Source organism: Ylistrum balloti, unplaced genomic scaffold, assembly GCF_031769215.1.
Source record: "Ylistrum balloti isolate Yb309-2 unplaced genomic scaffold, AGI_CSIRO_Ybal_v1 Utg369646, whole genome shotgun sequence".
Taxonomy (NCBI): domain Eukaryota; kingdom Metazoa; phylum Mollusca; class Bivalvia; order Pectinida; family Pectinidae; genus Ylistrum; species Ylistrum balloti.
The window spans coordinates 511667-532141 of record NW_026781904.1 but is presented as its reverse complement, the minus strand read 5'-3'; the positions used below and the strand labels follow the sequence as shown (position 1 = coordinate 532141).

The following is a 20475-nucleotide window of genomic DNA, read 5'->3' as shown; positions in this document are numbered from 1 at the left end:
TTGACTTCTACAGGTAACATAATGATCGGGTGAACACTTTGATCTTTGACTGGTAACAATGATCAGGTGAACACTTTGATCTCTGACTTCTACTGGTAACATAATGATCAGGTGAACATAATGATCAGGTGAACACTTTGACTTCTACAGGTAACATAATGATCAGGTGAACACTTTGACTTCTACAGGTAACATAATGATCGGGTGAACACTTTGATCTTTGACTGGTAACAATGATCAGGTGAACACTTTGATCTCTGACTTCCACTGGTAACATAATGATCAGGTGAACACTTTGACTTCTACAGGTAACATAATGATCAGGTGAACACTTTGATCTCTGATTTCCACTGGTAACAATGATCAGGTGAACACTTTGACTTCCACTGGTAACATAATGATCAGGTGAACACTTTGATCTCTGACTTCCACTGGTAACATAATGATCAGGTGAACACTTTGACTTCTACAGGTAACATAATGATCAGGTGAACACTTTGACTTCTACAGGTAACATAATGATCGGGTGAACACTTTGATCTTTGACTGGTAACAATGATCAGGTGAACACTTTGATCTTTGACTGGTAACAATGATCAGGTGAACACTTTGATCTCTGATTTCCACTGGTAACATAATGATCAGGTGAACACTTTGACTTCTACAGGTAACATAATGATCGGGTGAACACTTTGATCTTTGACTGGTAACAATGATCAGGTGAACACTTTGATCTTTGACTGGTAACAATGATCAGGTGAACACTTTGATCTTTGACTGGTAACAATGATCAGGTGAACACTTTGATCTTTGACCCTCTGGGGGAGCTCTTTGTATTGAATTGCATATTAAAACAGTGATTTTTAGGACTCAAATATTTGAGTCCAAGGACTAATGTTTTTCCTGTGGGTCTCGCTCAAGTCTTGAAAACCCATTTTATCTCTGTTTTACTGGACTATCAAAATTTTGAAAATGGTTTTATTGACTCGCCTTTAAAAAATTGTACAAAAATTACTGATTATATCCTATATTTACCATTGAAGCTAATATATCTTTTTAAAGTCATGATACAGATTGCCACATAGGTTGATTTGCTGCAATACGATAAAGTTTTACCCTAACAGAGATAAGTGGGCAGTGTCATTTCAGGATTAAAACTAAGTGATTGTCAAGATTACCGTGACCATTGAAGCTAAAAAAGCTAAAAAGAGCACCTGTCAATATAATTTGATGTTACTGTTCATAATATGAGTTTAGTGAATAATGGAGGTGATGAATCCTGCATCTTATTTTGGGGAATGAAATCTTCAAATCCATAAGCTAATATATAATATGATTACCAAATATCCTGACTTTAGCTTTGCCCCTGTATGACATGATAAAGTTTATTGAGGATTAAAAATAAAATCCTTGATCAGGTTGCACAAAAAGTAATATTTTCCATTCTTTTCAGATCTTACTTAACCTCAGCCAATCTTTACAGAATACAGTGGTAGAATCGCAAGTTATTTGATACATCTGATGTGTAATTTTAGTCTCTCTATGTTTCAGGGCAGAGATTTTACTTGGGAAACTTCTAAAGAAAAAGACATGGAGGTAAACAGAATGTGATTCTTTTGTTTTGAAACCACCAGCATATTATGACTATGGGATATTTTGTTGTTCTTTGCCTTTTGAAAATTAAAATTTTCCACATAAAACTATCCCTTACAGCATTTATGGTCATAGAATATATAACATAATGATACTGCACTACATGTGTAAATGTAGATAGCATTCAGAAACTGCTGTCATATCTTAAGCACACTATTTTCTATGCTAGAGGGCTGAAATAAGATTTCAGTAAAATCTATATGTTTACACTATTATCTTTTATGTGTCGCTATGATAAAGTTTTATTCAAGAATGATTTAATGATATTGTATTCCATCGGTAGCAAATTTTGGCTGCATATTCCCATTTATAATACAATAACATGTATTTGTACAAAATGCCATTGTGATCAAAATATACTTTAAGATGCAATGTCATTTATATCAAAGCTCAAGATAATGTGTTCTCATTTTTCTTCTGCTAGAGAGTCAGTTTAAAGAGACAGTTTTGTAAAACACTTGTGAAAGATACGAAACAAAATGTTATACAATGTATGTCGTTACAATAAATTTTTGTAGTTATTCCAAAACTTCCTTTTTTTTCAATCACAGGCGATCAAGCTACATCATCTCAACAAAAATATATTGGGGCGGAAAGTAAGTACAATGAGTGCCATATTTTATCAGTGTTTATCTAAAAAGATACCAAAGAAAAGAGAAATGTTTTCTTAATAAGTAAAATCTTTTTATGGCAATACCCTTCTCGTAAATTGAAATATTTCAAATAAAACAATTTAATGAACTTAAAAATATTTGTGGTACAAAAAAGGTGAATTTTAGAAGAAAGTTTATGAAATTCTCTTCAGAAAAACTTTAATAGCATAATCGACCCTTAAAGTCCCTGTGTGGTGTTGAATTGGGACGAGTTTGACAAGGTCATTAACACACCTAACAGAAATAGTATATTTGCTTTCTGTTGATGAGATTGGAGGGAGAAGGGCAATAATAACATGGAGTTTTGACAAAATTTGATTTATGGAGGTCTTTGTATCTGTAGGGAGTGGAGGGTTGTATTTATCCTCAGGATAACAGCTCTAGATAATGCAGTTGGTATTTATATTTATTTGTAGAGCCGAGACAGAAAAAGGTCTTTCAAGAAAGCATATCATAGAAGGTAAGTTTACATGTAATACCAAAATCAATTCGTATTTTACGTATAAAACATTATCGTCTCATTTCTGAGAAAAGCTAATGGAAAGAAAAATGAATTAAAACACAGAAAAAAATTCCACAATGGTCTTTCTATGTGTTTTTATCTGGTCTCATACCTCTGTCCATCACAACAATGATTCTCCCTTTATACCTCAGTTATCTCCCTTTACAGGTCTGAGAGGCTCACTAGAACGTTTACAGCTAGAGTATGTTGACATTGTGTTTGCCAACAAACCTGACCCTCACACTCCTATGGAAGGTAAATTTTATTATTGGGTTCATAACAATGTTATGTACTGTTGACATGTCATCCTAGGTTCCCAACAATGTTTTGCACTGTTGACATGTCTTTCCAGGTTTTTGAAAATATTTTGTACTGTTGACATATCTTACCAGGTTCATGAAAATGTTTTGCACTGTTGACATGTCAACCCAGGTATCTGACAATGCATTGTACTTTTGACATGTCAACCCAGGTATCTGACAATGCATTGTACTTTTGACATGTCAACCCAGGTATCTGACAATGCATTGTACTTTTGACATGTCAACCCAGGTATCTGACAATATTTTGTACTATTGACATGTCAACCCAGATATCTGACAATGTTTTGTACTGTTGACATTTCTTGTTTTACATTACAGAGGTGGTACGAGCATTCACCCATGTGATAAACCAGGGCTGGGCTATGTACTGGGGGTCATCACGATGGAGTGCCACAGAAATCATGGTCAGTATTTATGTCGGTGTTAGACTGATTTTAGCTTAGATATTTCACTTTCGAAATATACATGTACAATAACTTTTTTATGCATCTATTCAATAATGCAGCACATGCTGTGTAAAATTGCAGACTTTTAATCTGTTTCAGAGGGCAAATATATATATAATTTTTGTCTCTATGGCTCTATAAACAACAGTCTGTCACTTGTAAATCCATACTTCAAGTTTTTTCACAACTGCTTTTTCATGACAGGAAGCACACTCAGTGGCAAGACAATTCAATCTTATTCCACCCGTTGCTGAACAAGCAGAGTATCATTTATTCCACAGAGAGAAAGTGGAACTTCACATGCCAGAACTTTACCATAAAATAGGTAAGACATTGTGTATATATAGCAGTAACAGTATCTTTATTGCATAACTCATTGTAATCTGAAACACAAAAGTCTCTTTCCTGTGTCTCAATGTGATGCTTTCCAACTAAGTGTCTTCCCTTAGGTTTCTATGTTAGTATTCACATATAGGTAGTTCGTTTTTGTTATATATATACAAGAATTGATTTTCATTGAAATATGTTTGATGAATCCTTTTTTATCTATCAACATAAGAAGGAATAGATAAAATACAATATTCAATAATATTTTTATTTCCATACTGATGGAAATATAAAACTTTATCATTGGAAATGTCACATAACACCTTAATTGAAAAGTCAGATTTAAAAATAGCTTTCGCTTCTACAAGATATGTAAAATATGTTAATATAATCAATAATCCATAAAAACACAAACAGCACATGACTCCAGGGTTCTGCTTTATTGTAGCAGCTGTTGGTTGTTGACATAATGTTGAAAATATGTTTCACAGGTATAGGAACAATAACGTGGTCGCCTTTAGCAGGCGGTGTACTGACAGGGAAGTATGACGATGGTGTTCCTATATACTCTAGGGCAGCTCTGAAGGTAGGTATCTATATATACCTTGTTGTACAGTAAATCTGGTCAGTGAGATTATTATATCATTTGCTGTCAAAGGGGAAGTAACTCCATTTGTACACAACAGATAATTATCAATTTATTTCATACTAAGGTGATCACATATTAAGAGTCATAGATAGCCTTACAGACATTTTCTAGTTTCTTCAATTTATTGCAGGGTTATGTTTGGTTGAAAGAGAAAATTTTATCTGAAGATGGACGACGGCAACAAGCCAAACTACGAGAGGTGGCTATCATAGCCGACAGAATAGGATGTTCGTTATCACAGTTAGCGATAGGTAAGTCTGGTATTGACACTGCAACCCTGGTCTGGTTTGAGCTCCATTGACAGGACCATTGTCAGTAGTATCACTGTTGTCATTGGACTTGCAGACTTCAAGGCTGTAAAAACTGTTGTTTAACTTCTTATCATAGTCAAACTTTTGTAAATTGGTTTTGGTCGCAAACTTTAAGCAAGAAGATTTTGAGTCGAGCTATCAATAGTTGTCTGATTACTCAGTGTATAAGAGAACAAGCATCATTTGAGAGATTATAAAATGGATGGAAAATAAAGAAAAAAAAATGTTTTAAAAAAATTATCTGTCCAATTATGATATTCCAGTAAGATTTGACAAGGAAGGCTGTTGCTCTATGACTGATAAAAGGTTTGTTGTTTCTGTTTGTAGCATGGGGTTTGAAGAATGACAATGTACACTGTGTACTCCTTGGGGCTTCCTCAGTTGACCAGCTTTATGAAAATATTCAGGCTATACAGGTATGTATGTGTTGGCACAGTATCTAACCAACAGAGAATCCTACAGGAATGGCTACTTTCTTGATACTACAGGAGTTACGCTCACTATCGCTCTCTTCATCCCTCACACATTTCATGGCAAAACCAAAGGCACAAGCATAGTGTACATCAAACTAGTCTTCTCATCTTATCCACATGGTATCGCATATGGAAGCTTCATGCTTTTTGCCATGGTATGTTAAAGGGGTGCAGAGAGTGATCGTGACTGTAACCACTGGAGTATCGTGGATGAAGTGACTATATATGATATAGAATGAAACAAGTTCAATGCATTGATATGACATAAGCTTATAATATATAGTTGGTCAGTTTATTGTCTGAAAAATTCATCTGACATTGACACAAATGTAAGATTCTATTGATCACTTACAGTGGAAACTCATTATCTCGAAATTCAAGCACCCATCAAAAATATTTCTACTTATCTGAATTTCGACACAAAGTGTTCGAATAAGTTAGACAACTTCAGTTTTATTAATCACTGTTGAATGAAGCATGGTGTACAATAGCACAGTACTGCATGCTTCAAACAATGAAAATCAACGTTTTGTTTGTAAGGGCTGTTACATATACCACACTATGCTGTATATTTAGCTATGTGTGACTTTCGATTATGTATGTGTATTGATCAATCTCTTTAGAAGAGATATTGATGTTTTGACAAGGAGACAACAAAAGACTTTTCACTTGCTATGCAAATTGAAGGGACCGAAAAATTACTTTGACTTCAACGAAATTTGAGTCATCCAAAATAAAATTACAAAGATGGAGGAGGAATAAAAACAGGACTTGGAGATTATTTTGACTCTAACAGAATTTCGACTCAAACAGTTTTGAGACAAGGAGTTTCAATTGTAACTGCAGATAATCCTCGTAAAAACATCTGAAAACATTCACATAATACAGACATAAGTTGAGCCAAATTAGAAGTTTTCCTCGTTGACAAGAAAGTTGTGTGAAGTCAGCATTACCGTATGTTATTATATTTATGTTTCATTGTATATTGGACATGGTTGCATTGTATAGGTGAACAGGCCAGCTGTGTAAATACACAGATGAACAGAGTAGTGTCATTGACTTTATAATTCATAAATGGTTATTAAACGAAAACATTGCAATCAACATCCATATTGTAATATTGGAACTAGTGAAGGGCTTGGATGTTGTAGATACTGATAACAGGGTATAGGTGTTATTAATCCATTATATCAGTGAACTCATTTTACCAGGCATTTCTGAAGAGATCAGTTTTTACCATGTGAACAATTCTTGCCATTTTTCTGTGTTACTCTAGTGAGCTTGTATAGAACTAAAATTCAAAATGACTATTAATTTTGCTACATGTAGAGAGTGGCAGGATACTGTACAGTTGGTAATATTTGTGGGAATTTTATTTTGGAATATTTACATTTAATAAAGGTACCATTAATTATATACTCTGGGTACATTTTTACAGTGAATGAAAATCTATCATGCCTGTATTCATGGACACTAGTTCATCAACTTGTATGAAATTTAAAACCTGGTAACTAGCTCAAATTGGAACAACCATGAAATATAAGCCCCACGATATTCAACAACTATACGGTATTACATACAAATGATTCAGATACAGACTTTATCAAAATGTTGAATTAGAGTGAGTTTGTTTTTCTCTTGTATTTCAGTATGTTCCCAAACTCACTCCAGACATAATGTGTGAACTAGACAAAATGTTAGGAAACCGACCACAGCAACGTAAAGACCCGTACAGGTGATGCTCACATTATTATCACAATACCTATGCTTTCCTTACAGAGGCATATATGCTTTGTTAATTGATGGTCAAAATGTGGTACAATACTGTTATTTTTTTCACATTCATTCTTGATTTTTGATGAACAGGGAATTGAAACGTTTTGTATTTTTCACATATTTGATCTCCTTGAATTTTAATTTTGTATAGAATTGCGGTTTTTGTTTAATTTGAAAATTTTTGCATTATATATTTACAAATTCTGAATAATTCCTTTTTTTTCATTTATTAGTATTTTTACCTTTTTATGTAAAATTGGATGTTATATTTATCTGTTATTTATCCATAGTTAGACTTAGGACCTTGTTTTTTAGATTGATATTCAAATTTCAGCAAATAAAAAAAAAAAAAAAAAATTTAGCGATAAAAAAAAATGTATATATAAAATTAAATCTTTGTGGCAGTTTTTCAAACAAAAAGGACATTTTTTCTTATTGTGTAAGTTTCCAAATATCATTTATAATATTTTGTTCAAACCAGACAAAATATTCTATACATGGTTATTTTTCTTTTTAAAAGTTCTTTTGACATTAGGATTTCCTAAAATAATTATTTATGAGTTTTCAAAGTTTATATGATTGACTAGAAATACTGTTTTACATACTGAAGTACAATTTCTGATTAGGCCCCCCTAACATAAATAATCTTAAAAATTGATTTGTTTTTAAGGACAAAGAGCGCTCCCTCTATACAGTTACAAAATGGGGGAGTCCATTTCTAACCCAGCAATATAAGGTAAATATTAAATAATTTTTACATGTTAGAATACATTTCTAATGGGTTAATTCAAACCAAAAGAAAACAGTATTAGGTACATTTTCAGTATTTTGAATAACACAATCTCAATTTTTCTGAAAAGTTTTTCTAAAAATTTTGTTTTTTTAGTACTCTTAATGGGGGAGGATATGAGTTTAAAAAATTCAAATTTTATTAATGGTTTAATTTTTAACCACTTATAATTAGATAAATTAACTAATTAGTATTACATTTGCATAAATGAATGAAGCTGCTTCTTATGCATTGTCTTGACGTTGTACACTCGGTAACTTGAAGTACCTTCAACTTTGAAATATTTTTTTTTAATTTTCAAATCTCCGAGAAAAATATAATTAATAAAGAGATATGATAGAAAATTTGATAAACAATTACTAAATAAATCTTTGAACTGCCACAAAGAAATACTCAGCTGCTGCCCTCCAATAAACTGTAACGCATATTATAAAATCTTACAGAATATTGCATTTCTCTTTATCGAAATAAAACCCCAGAGATCATGTATTTACATATTTACTTTTTTCTTTATAATCAGTTAATTAAATTCTATAAATGATTTATTTGAGTGAAAACAATAATGGCCACATCTAAAAAGGACTACGAATTGGTAACTATTAAAATGAAAAAAATCACTTTCAGAAACATTTCTTTTATTTTTAACATGTTGAAATTGATAACTGACCTAAAAAAAATAATAAAAAGAAATTTATTACTTATGATAGGTTTTGTTTTCATAAAATACTTTATAAATGTTTCTGCTTTCTATTATATCTACTTACTCCAACAAATGTTATGATTGAAACAAAAGAATGAAATGTTATTGAAGACAACTTAATTTGCATCTTATTAAAATGTATTGATTCATGCACAAAATTTGCAACAGATAACCACATATTGTATCTTGTATGTGACTTCAAAGGGTAAGACAAATTAGTGTCAACTTAATGAGAAATTAATTGAAACATACTGATAATTGTTTCATAAATGTGTACAATTATTACACCATAAATGACACTGATATATTTTTTTTCTTATTTTATTTGTCTCCAAAGGGTAAGAACAAAACAATCACACCATCCCAAATCCTAGCATTGAAACTTCGTCTGTGTGCTCATGAACTCTCTAGGTATCAGTTTTGATATCTAACATCGCTCTTGTTGTCTTTTTTTCTGTTTTGTTGCAAGACTTGTCTCTCATTTGGAATGTAAATGTTTAAACAGAATATGTATACAGATGTATCAAACATGGACTTTCCATTTGTGCTGCATATTTCATAGTTAGAATACTGTTTTCTTTCATTAGAATTAAAATTTGTCAGCTACTGTCAAACCCACTCACTTTGGTTTCCTATATCCTGTGTTTAAAATACTAATGTCCATTTTTGGTCATATATGGTAATTGATATAAATTCTTTCACGAGGTACAGATTTTAATAGAATTTTAATAATGATGAAGAAATCGGTAATACAAAAAATAACTTTATAATATTAATAAATCATCCATTCGTATATAAAATTTCTTTAAATGATTTCATATATTATTACATAGTATTGGATATTATAATGTCAGACTATTTATCTCAAGCAATTGTCTAGATATATAAATTATTTAGTATCATTTTTGATGAATTATTTGGTAATAACAATAATTTATTTATTTTTCATATCTATGAATCATTTTTAATATCAGATATGATTAAGAGATTATTTAGTAATATTGATGAATTATCTATTATAAAAATGTTAGAAAGTATGCTATATGAATTCCAAAACAAACTGGCAGCATTTGTGGGACAAATTACTATCAAAATTTGCAAAGAAATGAAAAGCACTTTATGTATATAATTATATCATACTAAAAGATAAAAAAAAATCTACGCTTTGAAAAACAGTCAGGGTTGATGAAAATTAGTCATGGCTTAAGTTTTTCAAAACTTGAAATGTCTGAGAATGGGAATTAGATGATTGAGGTTGATTTAAACTTGAAATTCTGCTGAGTCAGTAGCCAACATCTTTTAATTTCAGTTAGGTTATTTTGGCTGGTGATGTATTTATTTTTGGCACATTTATATTGTTTTATCATTGCACTGCATCTATACATTTATATATATTTTCAAAATTTTATTTAGAAAGCATGATTAGAAAATAAATTGCTGATTCATATTTTTGTTAAAGACTTTGAGAAAATTCCAATACACGAGAGTGATGACATGTCTAACAACGAAAATTAAAGGGAGACAACTCCATCGTAACATAATAGAATTTGACCATGGAATGCTTCTTGACTTGTATCTGAGCATTTTTATTTCAATAATTTCTATACATTGCTGTTTTGGCATAACTAATAAATTCATTATTATAATTTAAGCATGAACTCTCTTCTCTCTGGATAACAGCCATCCTTTAATTATTGTCATGAAAACAAATTAACTGGTATTTGCAATATCATTTTGAAAATGAAAAAGTGAATTAGAATGATAATGAAAACAATGAAATTTGAAAAAATTTTTTAATAATTATTGACAATACATCAAGATTTTTTTTTTTTTTTTTCATCTAATGCTAGCCGACACAGATCTGTTAAATTTCGATGATTAGAAGGATGGCTGAAATGGTATTGATATATTGTATTTCTGGTTTAATTTACTGACTCAAAATTACTAAAGTACAAGATATATCAGTCATACCTAGACAACATTTTCTGGTAATTATAAGATTTTAATGATTATTCATTTTTAATTTATTGTCTCAGTCATGAAAAAGATAACTTTGTCAAACATACTTGCCAGATTATTTCACATTAAATCTGCTCTTTCTTGTTGACAAACTTGAATTTTTGAAATAATGAACAATTAAAAAATTTAAATAAATGTTATGTCATATTTACAGGCTCATCATTTAAAAAACAGATAATACTTATGTTGTCAAATAAACTTGCCAGAGTTTGCAGAAGTTAAAACTGTTTTTTCTAGTTGAAAAATTTGAATTTCAAAATTACGAATGAGTTAAAAGAGTTAGTTATTTTTTAAATTAATTTACTGACTTCATCAAATGTACTTGCCATTGTTTGGGAGTTTTTAGTAGATCTTCTGATTGACAAATTTGAATTTAAAAATTGAGAACAGTCCATAAGATTGATTTATAATATATATCTAAAATAGAGTGAGAATTTGGATGTATCCTACTGATATAGATAGAGTTTACTTCCTTGAGAAAAAAATAATCAAAATTTTCTGCAATATCTAAAGACTTATGAATTAACAGTACAGCTATTTTCAGACTCTCTCATGTCATACATTTTCTTTTCAAAATTTTAATCAATGTTTGGCAAAAGTTTTATAATTTGTTGCGCTTTGTGAAGTAATGAGTACAACAAAACTTTGAACAATTGTAACAGTAGGAAATGATACTATAGTAAAATCTGTTATGTATAACATTTTTTTTTGGTAATCTGGAAAAAAGATTCTAATTTAGCAACACAATTATGAGTTTTTTAAAATTTAAATTGAAGTTATATTATATTCATTAAGTGATAACATTTTTTGGGAAGTAATAGTAAGAACTCATGGGATCGTTAAAGAATTTGAACTCCAGTCCGCACTGATTGGTCCGACATAATTTTACATACTTGTACATGTCCGTATGAAAACATTTCATCAAACTTGATTTTAAAACAAATATTTCATCAACATTTCAAATTTCGTCTTCTAAAATTTATTCATGATCCTATGCCTATTAAGAGTTCTATCTAATGAAGTTTTAATGGTAAAGGTTATTTTAGATAAAGAACGTGTTGGAAAGGTGATGTTGTAGTTAGGGATTGTTATTGTTATATTTTGTACAAGGAAGACATTGTTAATTGTTTTGTTAAAGTCGTACTACAAGTTATTATAATATACATGCATGAGTATATATACCTGTGATGGTTCTTCTCCCTCTGAGGTTGCGTTTTCTTTTTCTATTTATAGAATGATACCGTTTTGTAATTAGCATCTTCTACCTGACTGCAGTTCCTTGTGTTTGGGCACCTTGTAAGTTACTGTATGGTAATGGTGTGGACACTTGATATACTTTCTACAGTCGAGGACTTTTATCAAGTTCTGTAACATATTAACCTTGAACTATCACATCAGAATTTGTAATTTCAGGTTACATTTTCAGTACTGAAACTCCGGGGCGAGGGATTAAGATTTTCAGTACTCATATTGATAATTTCAGTGTAAATGATACGAAAAGAAATCTCAATGTTGATAATGCAAAAAGAAATTTCAATGTTGATAATGCGAAAAATCTTTTTGTAAGAATATCAGATGGATTGCAACAGTGAGTCACCTAACATCTATTCTGTGAATTCATCACCTAGTTATATTTTGTACTTGGGTAGAATTTTACAAAACGTTGATTTGGTGGAACATTTCGACTATCTAATGTATGACGTTGTACACTAAATAGTAAAATTGTTGCATTATGTTGTACATAAAAAAAAACAAAAATATATGAACATGTGAACAGAAATTATACTATAGTAGAGAATAATGTCTTGTTATGAGTGTGTTCAAGTGGTATATGTAAACCAAAAATGTCTGGTAACCTTTATATTAGAAATAGGAATTATTATAAAATATCTGGTGTTCACAATGCACTGGGATGCTGTAAAAATCATATCTACATCAGCATCCGTAGTAGTCCAATCATTGTTGGTGTGTAAAGTTCCAATTTTTCAGACTGAAAACAGCTTTTAACAATGTTTCACCATGTTTAACAGGTTTTTGATGCATGCTTCAGATTAAATTACTAACAATCAGTTTTTGTTAACTAACTGGATCAAATAACTTGTTACTTATTCTTCATGTGTTAAAGGACGATATATTTTCTTAATTTTAAGACTGACTTCTCAGCATCACGTCATTATTGGTAAATTCTTACTTAAACTATGAGGACGTTCAATGGATTCATTTATCACAAAATAGTGGTATATCCCAAATGTGTGAGGAAGAAAAAAAGACATTTCATTTAAAACACGTTATCTATATCCCATCTACTCTTTTGGTTTGTTTTAATCCTGGGATAAACTGATTTACTAAATCTCTTTCCTTTATCAAATTTAAGTCTTATAATGACATGGTGATGAAATAAGTCTAATATACCAACATTCATGATGAAGATGTTATGTTTTCAATTTTATTGTTACAATGTATCCAATGTGTCTTGTCATGTCTGTAAAATCATTTAAATGAAATAGTATGTTGAAATATTACACATTGTACAATGTTAGTGGTTCCTAATGACAGTCCATCAAAATGTTAATAATGACAGTCCATCAAAATGTTAATAGACTTCCATTTTCATTCAGAATAATACAAAGATGCGAGTCACTTTTAAGTTGATTTAAAATACTTTACATTTATGTATAATATATGGTCTAAAGAAGAATTTGCATTCATATCTGAGGTACATCCCCAGTAGTTTATATTCACAACATTGGATTCAACAACATTCCAACAGAACTTTTCCTGATATTTTCCGAGATGTACCTATTGAAATTAAGGTTGCTGCCAAAACTGTAAATGCTAATTGGCCATCAATGATTCTGACTTAAGGTTGTATAGTCAGTTAATTAGGGAATATTAAGGTTAATATGTAGTTTGTTTTTGTTCAAAGTTAAACATATCTTTTATTTATTTGCTTTCAAAAGGATTTATCAATCAATTTTTTCAACTTTTTGATCGGTTGATCTGTCAAAAGGATGTTCGTGTATAAATTGAAGCATCGACGAGTATTCACTGCTTTATTAAGGGTATCTGAAGCCAGTTTAAATGTGATTTACTATCATACATGAAGCACTTATGAGGTGATAAGGAAGTGATTGAACTGTAGAAACATTTTAATAAATGTTACACAATTTGTCCTGCCAAAATCATATTTACCATGACAGTTATTAGTATTTATCTTACATTGCACTGATTTGTCATATTATGTATATACTAATTTAATACTTTAAATCGTTGCCATTCTGGCATCAGTTCGTAAATCGTTGCCATTCTGGCATCAGTTCGTAAATCGTTGCCATTCTGGCATCAGTTCGTTTTTTGAAATTTTTTTTTTTTAATATCATTACCCAGTTTAGTGATTGATTTAGAACAGTTGCACCTTGTTATAGAAAATATTTAGTAAAATATGTGTGTAATTTTTTTTTAAACATTGAAAATTAACTTGTGTTAATTCCATTTGTTGATGTGATTGTTTGATGATAAAACACCGATTCGTTATCATTCCTGATGCAACTGACCCCTGTGTGACCCCTGCCCAAACTTTGTACTCTTGATTTGCTTTCCAAGCCTGTGAATATGTACAATTTCAATCGCAAACATGTCTTAAAATTAATTTGATTCTGTGTTGAAATTAAATTAAAACATAAACTTTAACCAAGATCATTACTGTGGAATTGTTATTTCGTATTCTCATCATATAGAATTTAATTTATATTCGAAGGTTTTGAACGATGTATATTTCGTAGATTTATCCTTTACAATTTATTAAATTCTTGTTTTGTCTCGCATAGCAATTTCCTTTTCTATGATTATTTTCATTAAGTCTTTATATTCAAATTCATATATATAGAACTGTTATGCATTTATCAACGGCAGGTAACTAGTATTGCCCAATAGTTTGTTCTGCAAGTTATTTACCTTTAGATATGTACATCATATATAAATCATGTGATGATGCATGTATATTCTGTATCCAAATATGGATGTACCGATTTTTGAAATATGTTATGTCGATATTTTTTGTAGTCCCAACCATATCAGTACAAGTTTGACTTTGTTTTATCATTAGTATGAACAACCTTTAAATCTGCATTATAGTACTGATATATATGCATTGTTATTTCATCAAAGGGTTTGTTAATTTTTGGTAGTAATATTATACTTTATCTAATTAGATTCATAATGTCTTCATTTCCAGTATAAAAATGTGTTATCTTACATATTTCTTTTAAAATATGTTACAGGTAAATTAATTGTTTACAAATAACGAAACAAGTCAAGAGCATTTGGAATACTTGTCACATTAGAAATATATAACAGAGACTATCAGGTTGTTAACTCGGGGCACCAATAATATTAGTATAGATATTTTTGAAGGCACTGTTATTTTTACTTCTTATTTAGCAGAACAACGAGAGAATAACAACTACTTGGGGTTTGTTATGATCTAACTACAGGGGAAGTTGCAGTCTTTGCCATTCCCACATACATTTTTTTTCTCACTACTTGAGACAATGAGATCACTCATAGATAGGTATATATTTACAATATTTAGCAAAATATTTTTTTGTTTTATTTGTTATTACGTTATCTCGAGCAAACATTGTAAATATTAAAAAAAAGATGATTTCTGTTTTTGCTCAATCTGAATTAAATGGTTAGTTCGAAATAGTTTTTGTGTTTTTGTTATTTTTTTGCCTATTTTAACGAAACATGTTATGGTGTGTCTCGGTAACAACATGTCAAGTTTGTTTTCCTCTCACCTTTGTTGGTTTGGTTTGCTTAAACGTAATCTAACACACTGTGTGGATTTAATTAACTGAACTCGTATGCATTGCATGGGTGAAATAACATTAAAATTGATGCAGCTAAATCTGCTACTGGTTATTGTATGGAAAGATCTTAATCACTAACTTTTATAATCCAGTGAAATAATTCTGAAGATCTAATTTAATAGAATGGTAATTTAATATTTACTTCTATGAAATGTTCACTGCTTAAAGTCGTACACAGGCCTTAACGTCTTGATAAATGATTTTTGCTGGTGGTGTTACAGAAAAATATAAAACAACAAATATTTTGCTGAAGAAAAACATTGATGGTTTGCATACTCTTAAAAGTTAAGGAACATGTAACTCTGGGCATAGATGATTTGTATACTCTTCAAAGTTAAGGAATATGTAACTTTACTCATATCCAAAAGTTTGGGATTCTTGGAGTTCGTTTTTAAGTCATTCCAAAAGCAAAAAACAATGTTCCTCTGTAGACTTATCATCCCAAAATGACTAGACTGACAAGTTTTCTGTTCTAACCACATTGTAAACTGTATAGGCTTATAACCCTCCTTACATTGACGGATGACCAGAAGTGAACATAAGGTCTTGCCTAACGAGGTGTAAAAAACAGTGGAAATAAAATACAAAGCCATGCAATGGGTGCAACAAACCTCACTTTCTATCGCTTTGTAAGGTAAACAAGAAAACCCTTATTGCAAAAGAGGTTCCCATATCAATTTTAAATATCTGTATCATTAAGTGGGCAACAGGTGTATAACAGAGAGAGAGTGAAAGCAATTGTAGGAATATATTGTGTTTATTAATATCACAAAGATCCGTCAATATACATACTAGTCGGATTGAATTCCAAAAGAATGAAGGAAAACATGTCCTTCAAAATTACAGATTGATTGTGTTCATCAATACCCAAATCTAATGTAAGAGCAGGCTGGAATGTAAAAAGGATTACACAAATGATTTATACAAGTGATACTGTAAATATCTCGATTGAATCCTTATGCCAAAGCTTACTTCGATCTCCTCTAATCTATTAGTTAAAAATCTGTGTACCATTGTAATGTTAAGAGAAAGTCAAATGCTTTAAGTCATATTATTGGTTCCATACGTAGAAAACATGTCAAATCGCGAAGCTGGTATTGTTTGTCCTATAAGGTTTTCAGAGGAGCAACATCAATATGAAACCCATTGATTTCACGTTTAAATTACCGGGAGATCCTCGTGATATTCGAATGCGTTCAATGATTTCAAATGTTTACATTTTGTTTCAAAAGTTTTCCAAACAGACATACAAGTAAGTAGTCTATATCAATACAAGCAAGTTAGATACAGCAAGGCCAACTAATGAGTTAAACAGCCTTAAGTATTGAAACTAAGGAGATGACTAAGGAAAGTAAAGATTGACCAAAATTTATGTCAAAATCTACCCAGGGATGGGGGTTGCACTAATTTCTTTCTTATGTTCAGATATTTGATTATTTCCAAAAACGTTGATGAGGAAATGTACAGATTTCATTCAATATATTACATAATTTTCAAACATTTGATTATTTCAAAAGGACATCAAGATCATGTCTATATTCTGAACCCTGTCATTATTCAAATGAATTCAAACGTGATTCGAAGCTAACAGCAAAAGTTGAATAAAAAATTCTACCAACTAAAATCTCAGAGATTGTACAAAAGACACAAGTTAATGGCACATTTCTATAAAATTCTGAAATAAAACTGTATTGCAGTGGGTTTTTTAAACTCTTTTTTGGACTCCAGAATCCATTGTGACTTGTCAGAAATGGTTAAGGCCTACTGTTTTGAAACCTTTGACATGACATAACACATTTCAAAACCTAAATATGTAGCATTATTACATTTACCTCTCAAGTGTTTGTGGAATTATCTAGATGATGATTGGGTAAGATTAATCAATCAAACAGAAGAAAAATTTACATTTCGTCAGTAAAAAACAGGTGTTTGTAGATGTCAGACCACTTCACATATGTCGACAGAAACGAGTCTGTTCAAATAAGTACGGTACTTTTTTTTTTTTATAATTGTCACAAAAACCCAAAGCAAGTTTTGATCGAATGGATTTTAAGAAAAAAAAAATTGGTTTTTTTAAAAAAAATCTTCATAATTACAACTCTTAATGTTCCTAACAACACACAAGACTGAAATGATTATGTCAGTCAAAAAGATTAATAAAAGTATAAGGTGATATGTTGATAGGTCTCAGTGCCTGGAAAGCTAGCAGTCCTAGATAAAATCCTATTTACTGAATACAATGATCAATATATCCGCAGGTTTGACATTGAAATCCCAATAAAAAAGATGTAGGCATGGTATTGATTTTTTCCACAGCATTTTTGTGACTAAATATGATTGTTAAAATTTAGCAAAGTGCTACTGGTCATTTTCTACATTAAGCTGTTTGCATTTGATATAATTTATCTGAACGAAATGACAAATAAATTAATAAAAATAAATTTCAATATCAGTAGTAAGTAAATGTAATATTTAACTTTATTTAAACTCTTTGACTACTACATCAGTGTGTTTTTCTACCTAATGTTGACAAAGTCGATTAAAGTAATACAAGATTAAGCACAACACTATGTATTTGGTCGAACCTTCAGATACGTTGCCCTGATCTGAATAATTTACTAAACAAATATCTAGATAATTATGTTCATGTAGTCAGCAAACAATATATTTGTTTTTGACTTTTATATCCATACAAAGTCATAATTGGATTTGCCTGCTTTAAAAGCTTGAAGTTGATTTTTAATTGGTGGTGGTTGTATTGCTGGTTGTCACAGGGAATGGAGATGTTTCATTTTATTATAATTGAATTAAAATGTCTCACCTTTTCATATCTTTTACAGGTCATGAATGCTGGGATGTCACTCCCATTGCTAGGTGCAGTTGCCAAGGGCCTTGGAGGGGCTCCCGTTGGCAAGGGGGCGTAGAACCTGTGATAATAATGAATTACCATACCAATAAATTTGATGAAGACTTGGCTAACTCGACCTGTTTGTCACAATAGTTTCTGAGAATTATTAACAAACTTTCTATGAGACCAACACATCAGTAATATATCTGTTAGTATCTGACTGTTTCTCTGTTTCATTTGCCCTAAAGGTGCATCAGAAGACTGGTTTCATTCGCAGAATATGTATATTGCATCAAATGTTTTTGACTTTTAAGCTATTTGAGTTAGCCAAGCCTTGATCATCCTCCAGACTCTGATCGAAGATAACTTTGGTAAACCACACCTGTAACGGATGCCCAAACATATTCTTATATCATTCCCTTTATGAAAAAATAATTAAATGTCGGTTATGTATAATCATTAATTTTCGTGGGTTTTTATTTTCTTCAATGAGTGTGTACTCTAAATTCACGAATATGTCCACAAACCAAGCAATTATCAAAAATTAAAACCAGTTAACATAAGTGAAGAACAAGTCAATTTCGTTTGAAATTCCTATCAACAAAATCGGGTCCATACCAAACAGTTTATCTTTTATCATTATCAAAAAAATGAAATGCGATCCCCGCGAAAATGTATGATTTTGCAGTATGTTGTGTAAATATTGTATGACTACTAACTGTATTGATGAGCAAATGTCCACATCATAATTTATTGATAACCTCCGTTGTATATATATATAAGATACTTTATATTGTTAATCTCTATGTCACAGTTTTGTATTCCGAACCACTTTGTCAGGATAAATTACATTCACCATATGAAAAGTAACAAACATGTATCTCTTGTGTTGTGTACAAGTCTGGAATCTGAAATTGCCCATAGATACTTGCAGTATATATACTTAATTTACATACAAAATCTAACAAACCCACAATTCTGTTATTTACGTGTACGTTTGAAAAATGTAAACTCATATTTTCATTAACATCATTGGATGACTAATTCAAACAGAACACAAAATGAAAAGTTGATTTCTTTGATGTTGTAGGTATTGAAAGATAAAAATATTAAAATTATTGGATTTTTAAATTTTTTTTTTATAAAATTCATATTTTTATGTATAAAAAAAAAGCATAGCTTAAATTTCTTTTTCTAGATATTCAATTTAACAATACTCTTGGTTAATGATCATGTATTCCATAAAATTCACATTTTATTTTTCCTACTATGTATGCATGCATAACATTTTTATTGCATACTGGATACTGGTTGTATGAACAGAAAAAAACAGATGTGCAATCCTCAAACTCTTAAATCACATGTAAGGTTTGCTGTTATGATTTAAAAGTTCTTTCAATAAGAACTTTTGAAACTGGCCGAGTAATTGGTTAATTCACATGGTACAACCGTGCATATTTAATTGGTCAACTTGAAAATATCAAAACCCTAATACGAGGCACTAAATATTATCACAAGATCAGATAAAGTAGTTTCTGTAGCAAAGTAGACACCTCAATTCATCATAATTATCTGTTAACTTTCTTATATGGTGAAATTTAAATGCGCCGAAATAAACGTGACTGCAGTACGCAAAAATTACGTCGAAATATTTTCATGCGGAATATATGCCCCGACATGTATGTGAAGACTGTATTGACACATTGCATTTGTAAACAGTATATTTGGGGTTTTATTTTGTTGTTATTATGAAATGTACATAAACAAATACACAAAAGTGTATAAAGTGAATGAGAAAATATTTGGTTGAATTATATCCGGAATTATTGAGCTGTTAACTGTGGCAGATATCGGTCAATAAAATCATTGTCAAATATAGGAAGTGTTTGACTTGTCATTTTTTCTGTATAAATTTATCTATATTTTATTGTCGTCGGTTTGATTTGAACTAAGAAGACTCCAGCTGAAAAGGAGATGTGTGTATAACAATGCTACGATGCACCACAGCATTGAAGAAAAGGACAAAGTAGGTGTTATTAAAGAATAGTGTCGTTACACGAGAATGATATACATTGTAAAGTAGGAAGAAAACAAACTCTGGGCCATTTGTAACCTGGACGAGCACGACTTACAT

The 20475-nt window shown here is 30.7% G+C and overlaps 1 protein-coding gene and 1 long non-coding RNA gene across 8 annotated transcripts in view; one reads left to right on the top strand and one right to left on the bottom strand.

Annotated features, from left to right (window-relative positions):
• The window catches only part of LOC132555664 (voltage-gated potassium channel subunit beta-2-like), a 77232-nt gene extending 57015 nt beyond the window's left edge, over positions 1 to 20217 (top strand). For 4 of the 7 annotated variants that reach the window (XM_060220034.1, XM_060220027.1, XM_060220019.1 and 1 more), the window contains 11 exons: positions 1552 to 1596; positions 2205 to 2249; positions 2723 to 2766; positions 2977 to 3063; positions 3450 to 3535; positions 3782 to 3902; positions 4396 to 4490; positions 4684 to 4804; positions 5192 to 5280; positions 6987 to 7072; positions 7784 to 7849. In XM_060220034.1, the coding sequence (XP_060076017.1) occupies positions 1552 to 1596; positions 2205 to 2249; positions 2723 to 2766; positions 2977 to 3063; positions 3450 to 3535; positions 3782 to 3902; positions 4396 to 4490; positions 4684 to 4804; positions 5192 to 5280; positions 6987 to 7072; positions 7784 to 7835 (871 nt within the window). In that variant the 3' untranslated portion in view covers positions 7836 to 7849. Of the gene's footprint in view, positions 1 to 1551; positions 1597 to 2204; positions 2250 to 2722; positions 2767 to 2976; positions 3064 to 3449; positions 3536 to 3781; positions 3903 to 4395; positions 4491 to 4683; positions 4805 to 5191; positions 5281 to 6986; positions 7073 to 7783; positions 7850 to 8940; positions 9015 to 11855; positions 15331 to 18333 lie in introns of those variants that run through there. The other 3 variants (XM_060220042.1, XM_060220050.1, XM_060220058.1) reach the window with 3 other exon arrangements.
• LOC132555711 (uncharacterized) overlaps positions 1 to 20475 on the bottom strand; it is a 58351-nt gene that overhangs the window by 30528 nt on the left and 7348 nt on the right. The window contains exon 2 of the long non-coding RNA XR_009554449.1: positions 18315 to 18420. This is a non-coding gene — a long non-coding RNA (uncharacterized LOC132555711). The remainder of the gene's footprint in view (positions 1 to 18314; positions 18421 to 20475) is intronic.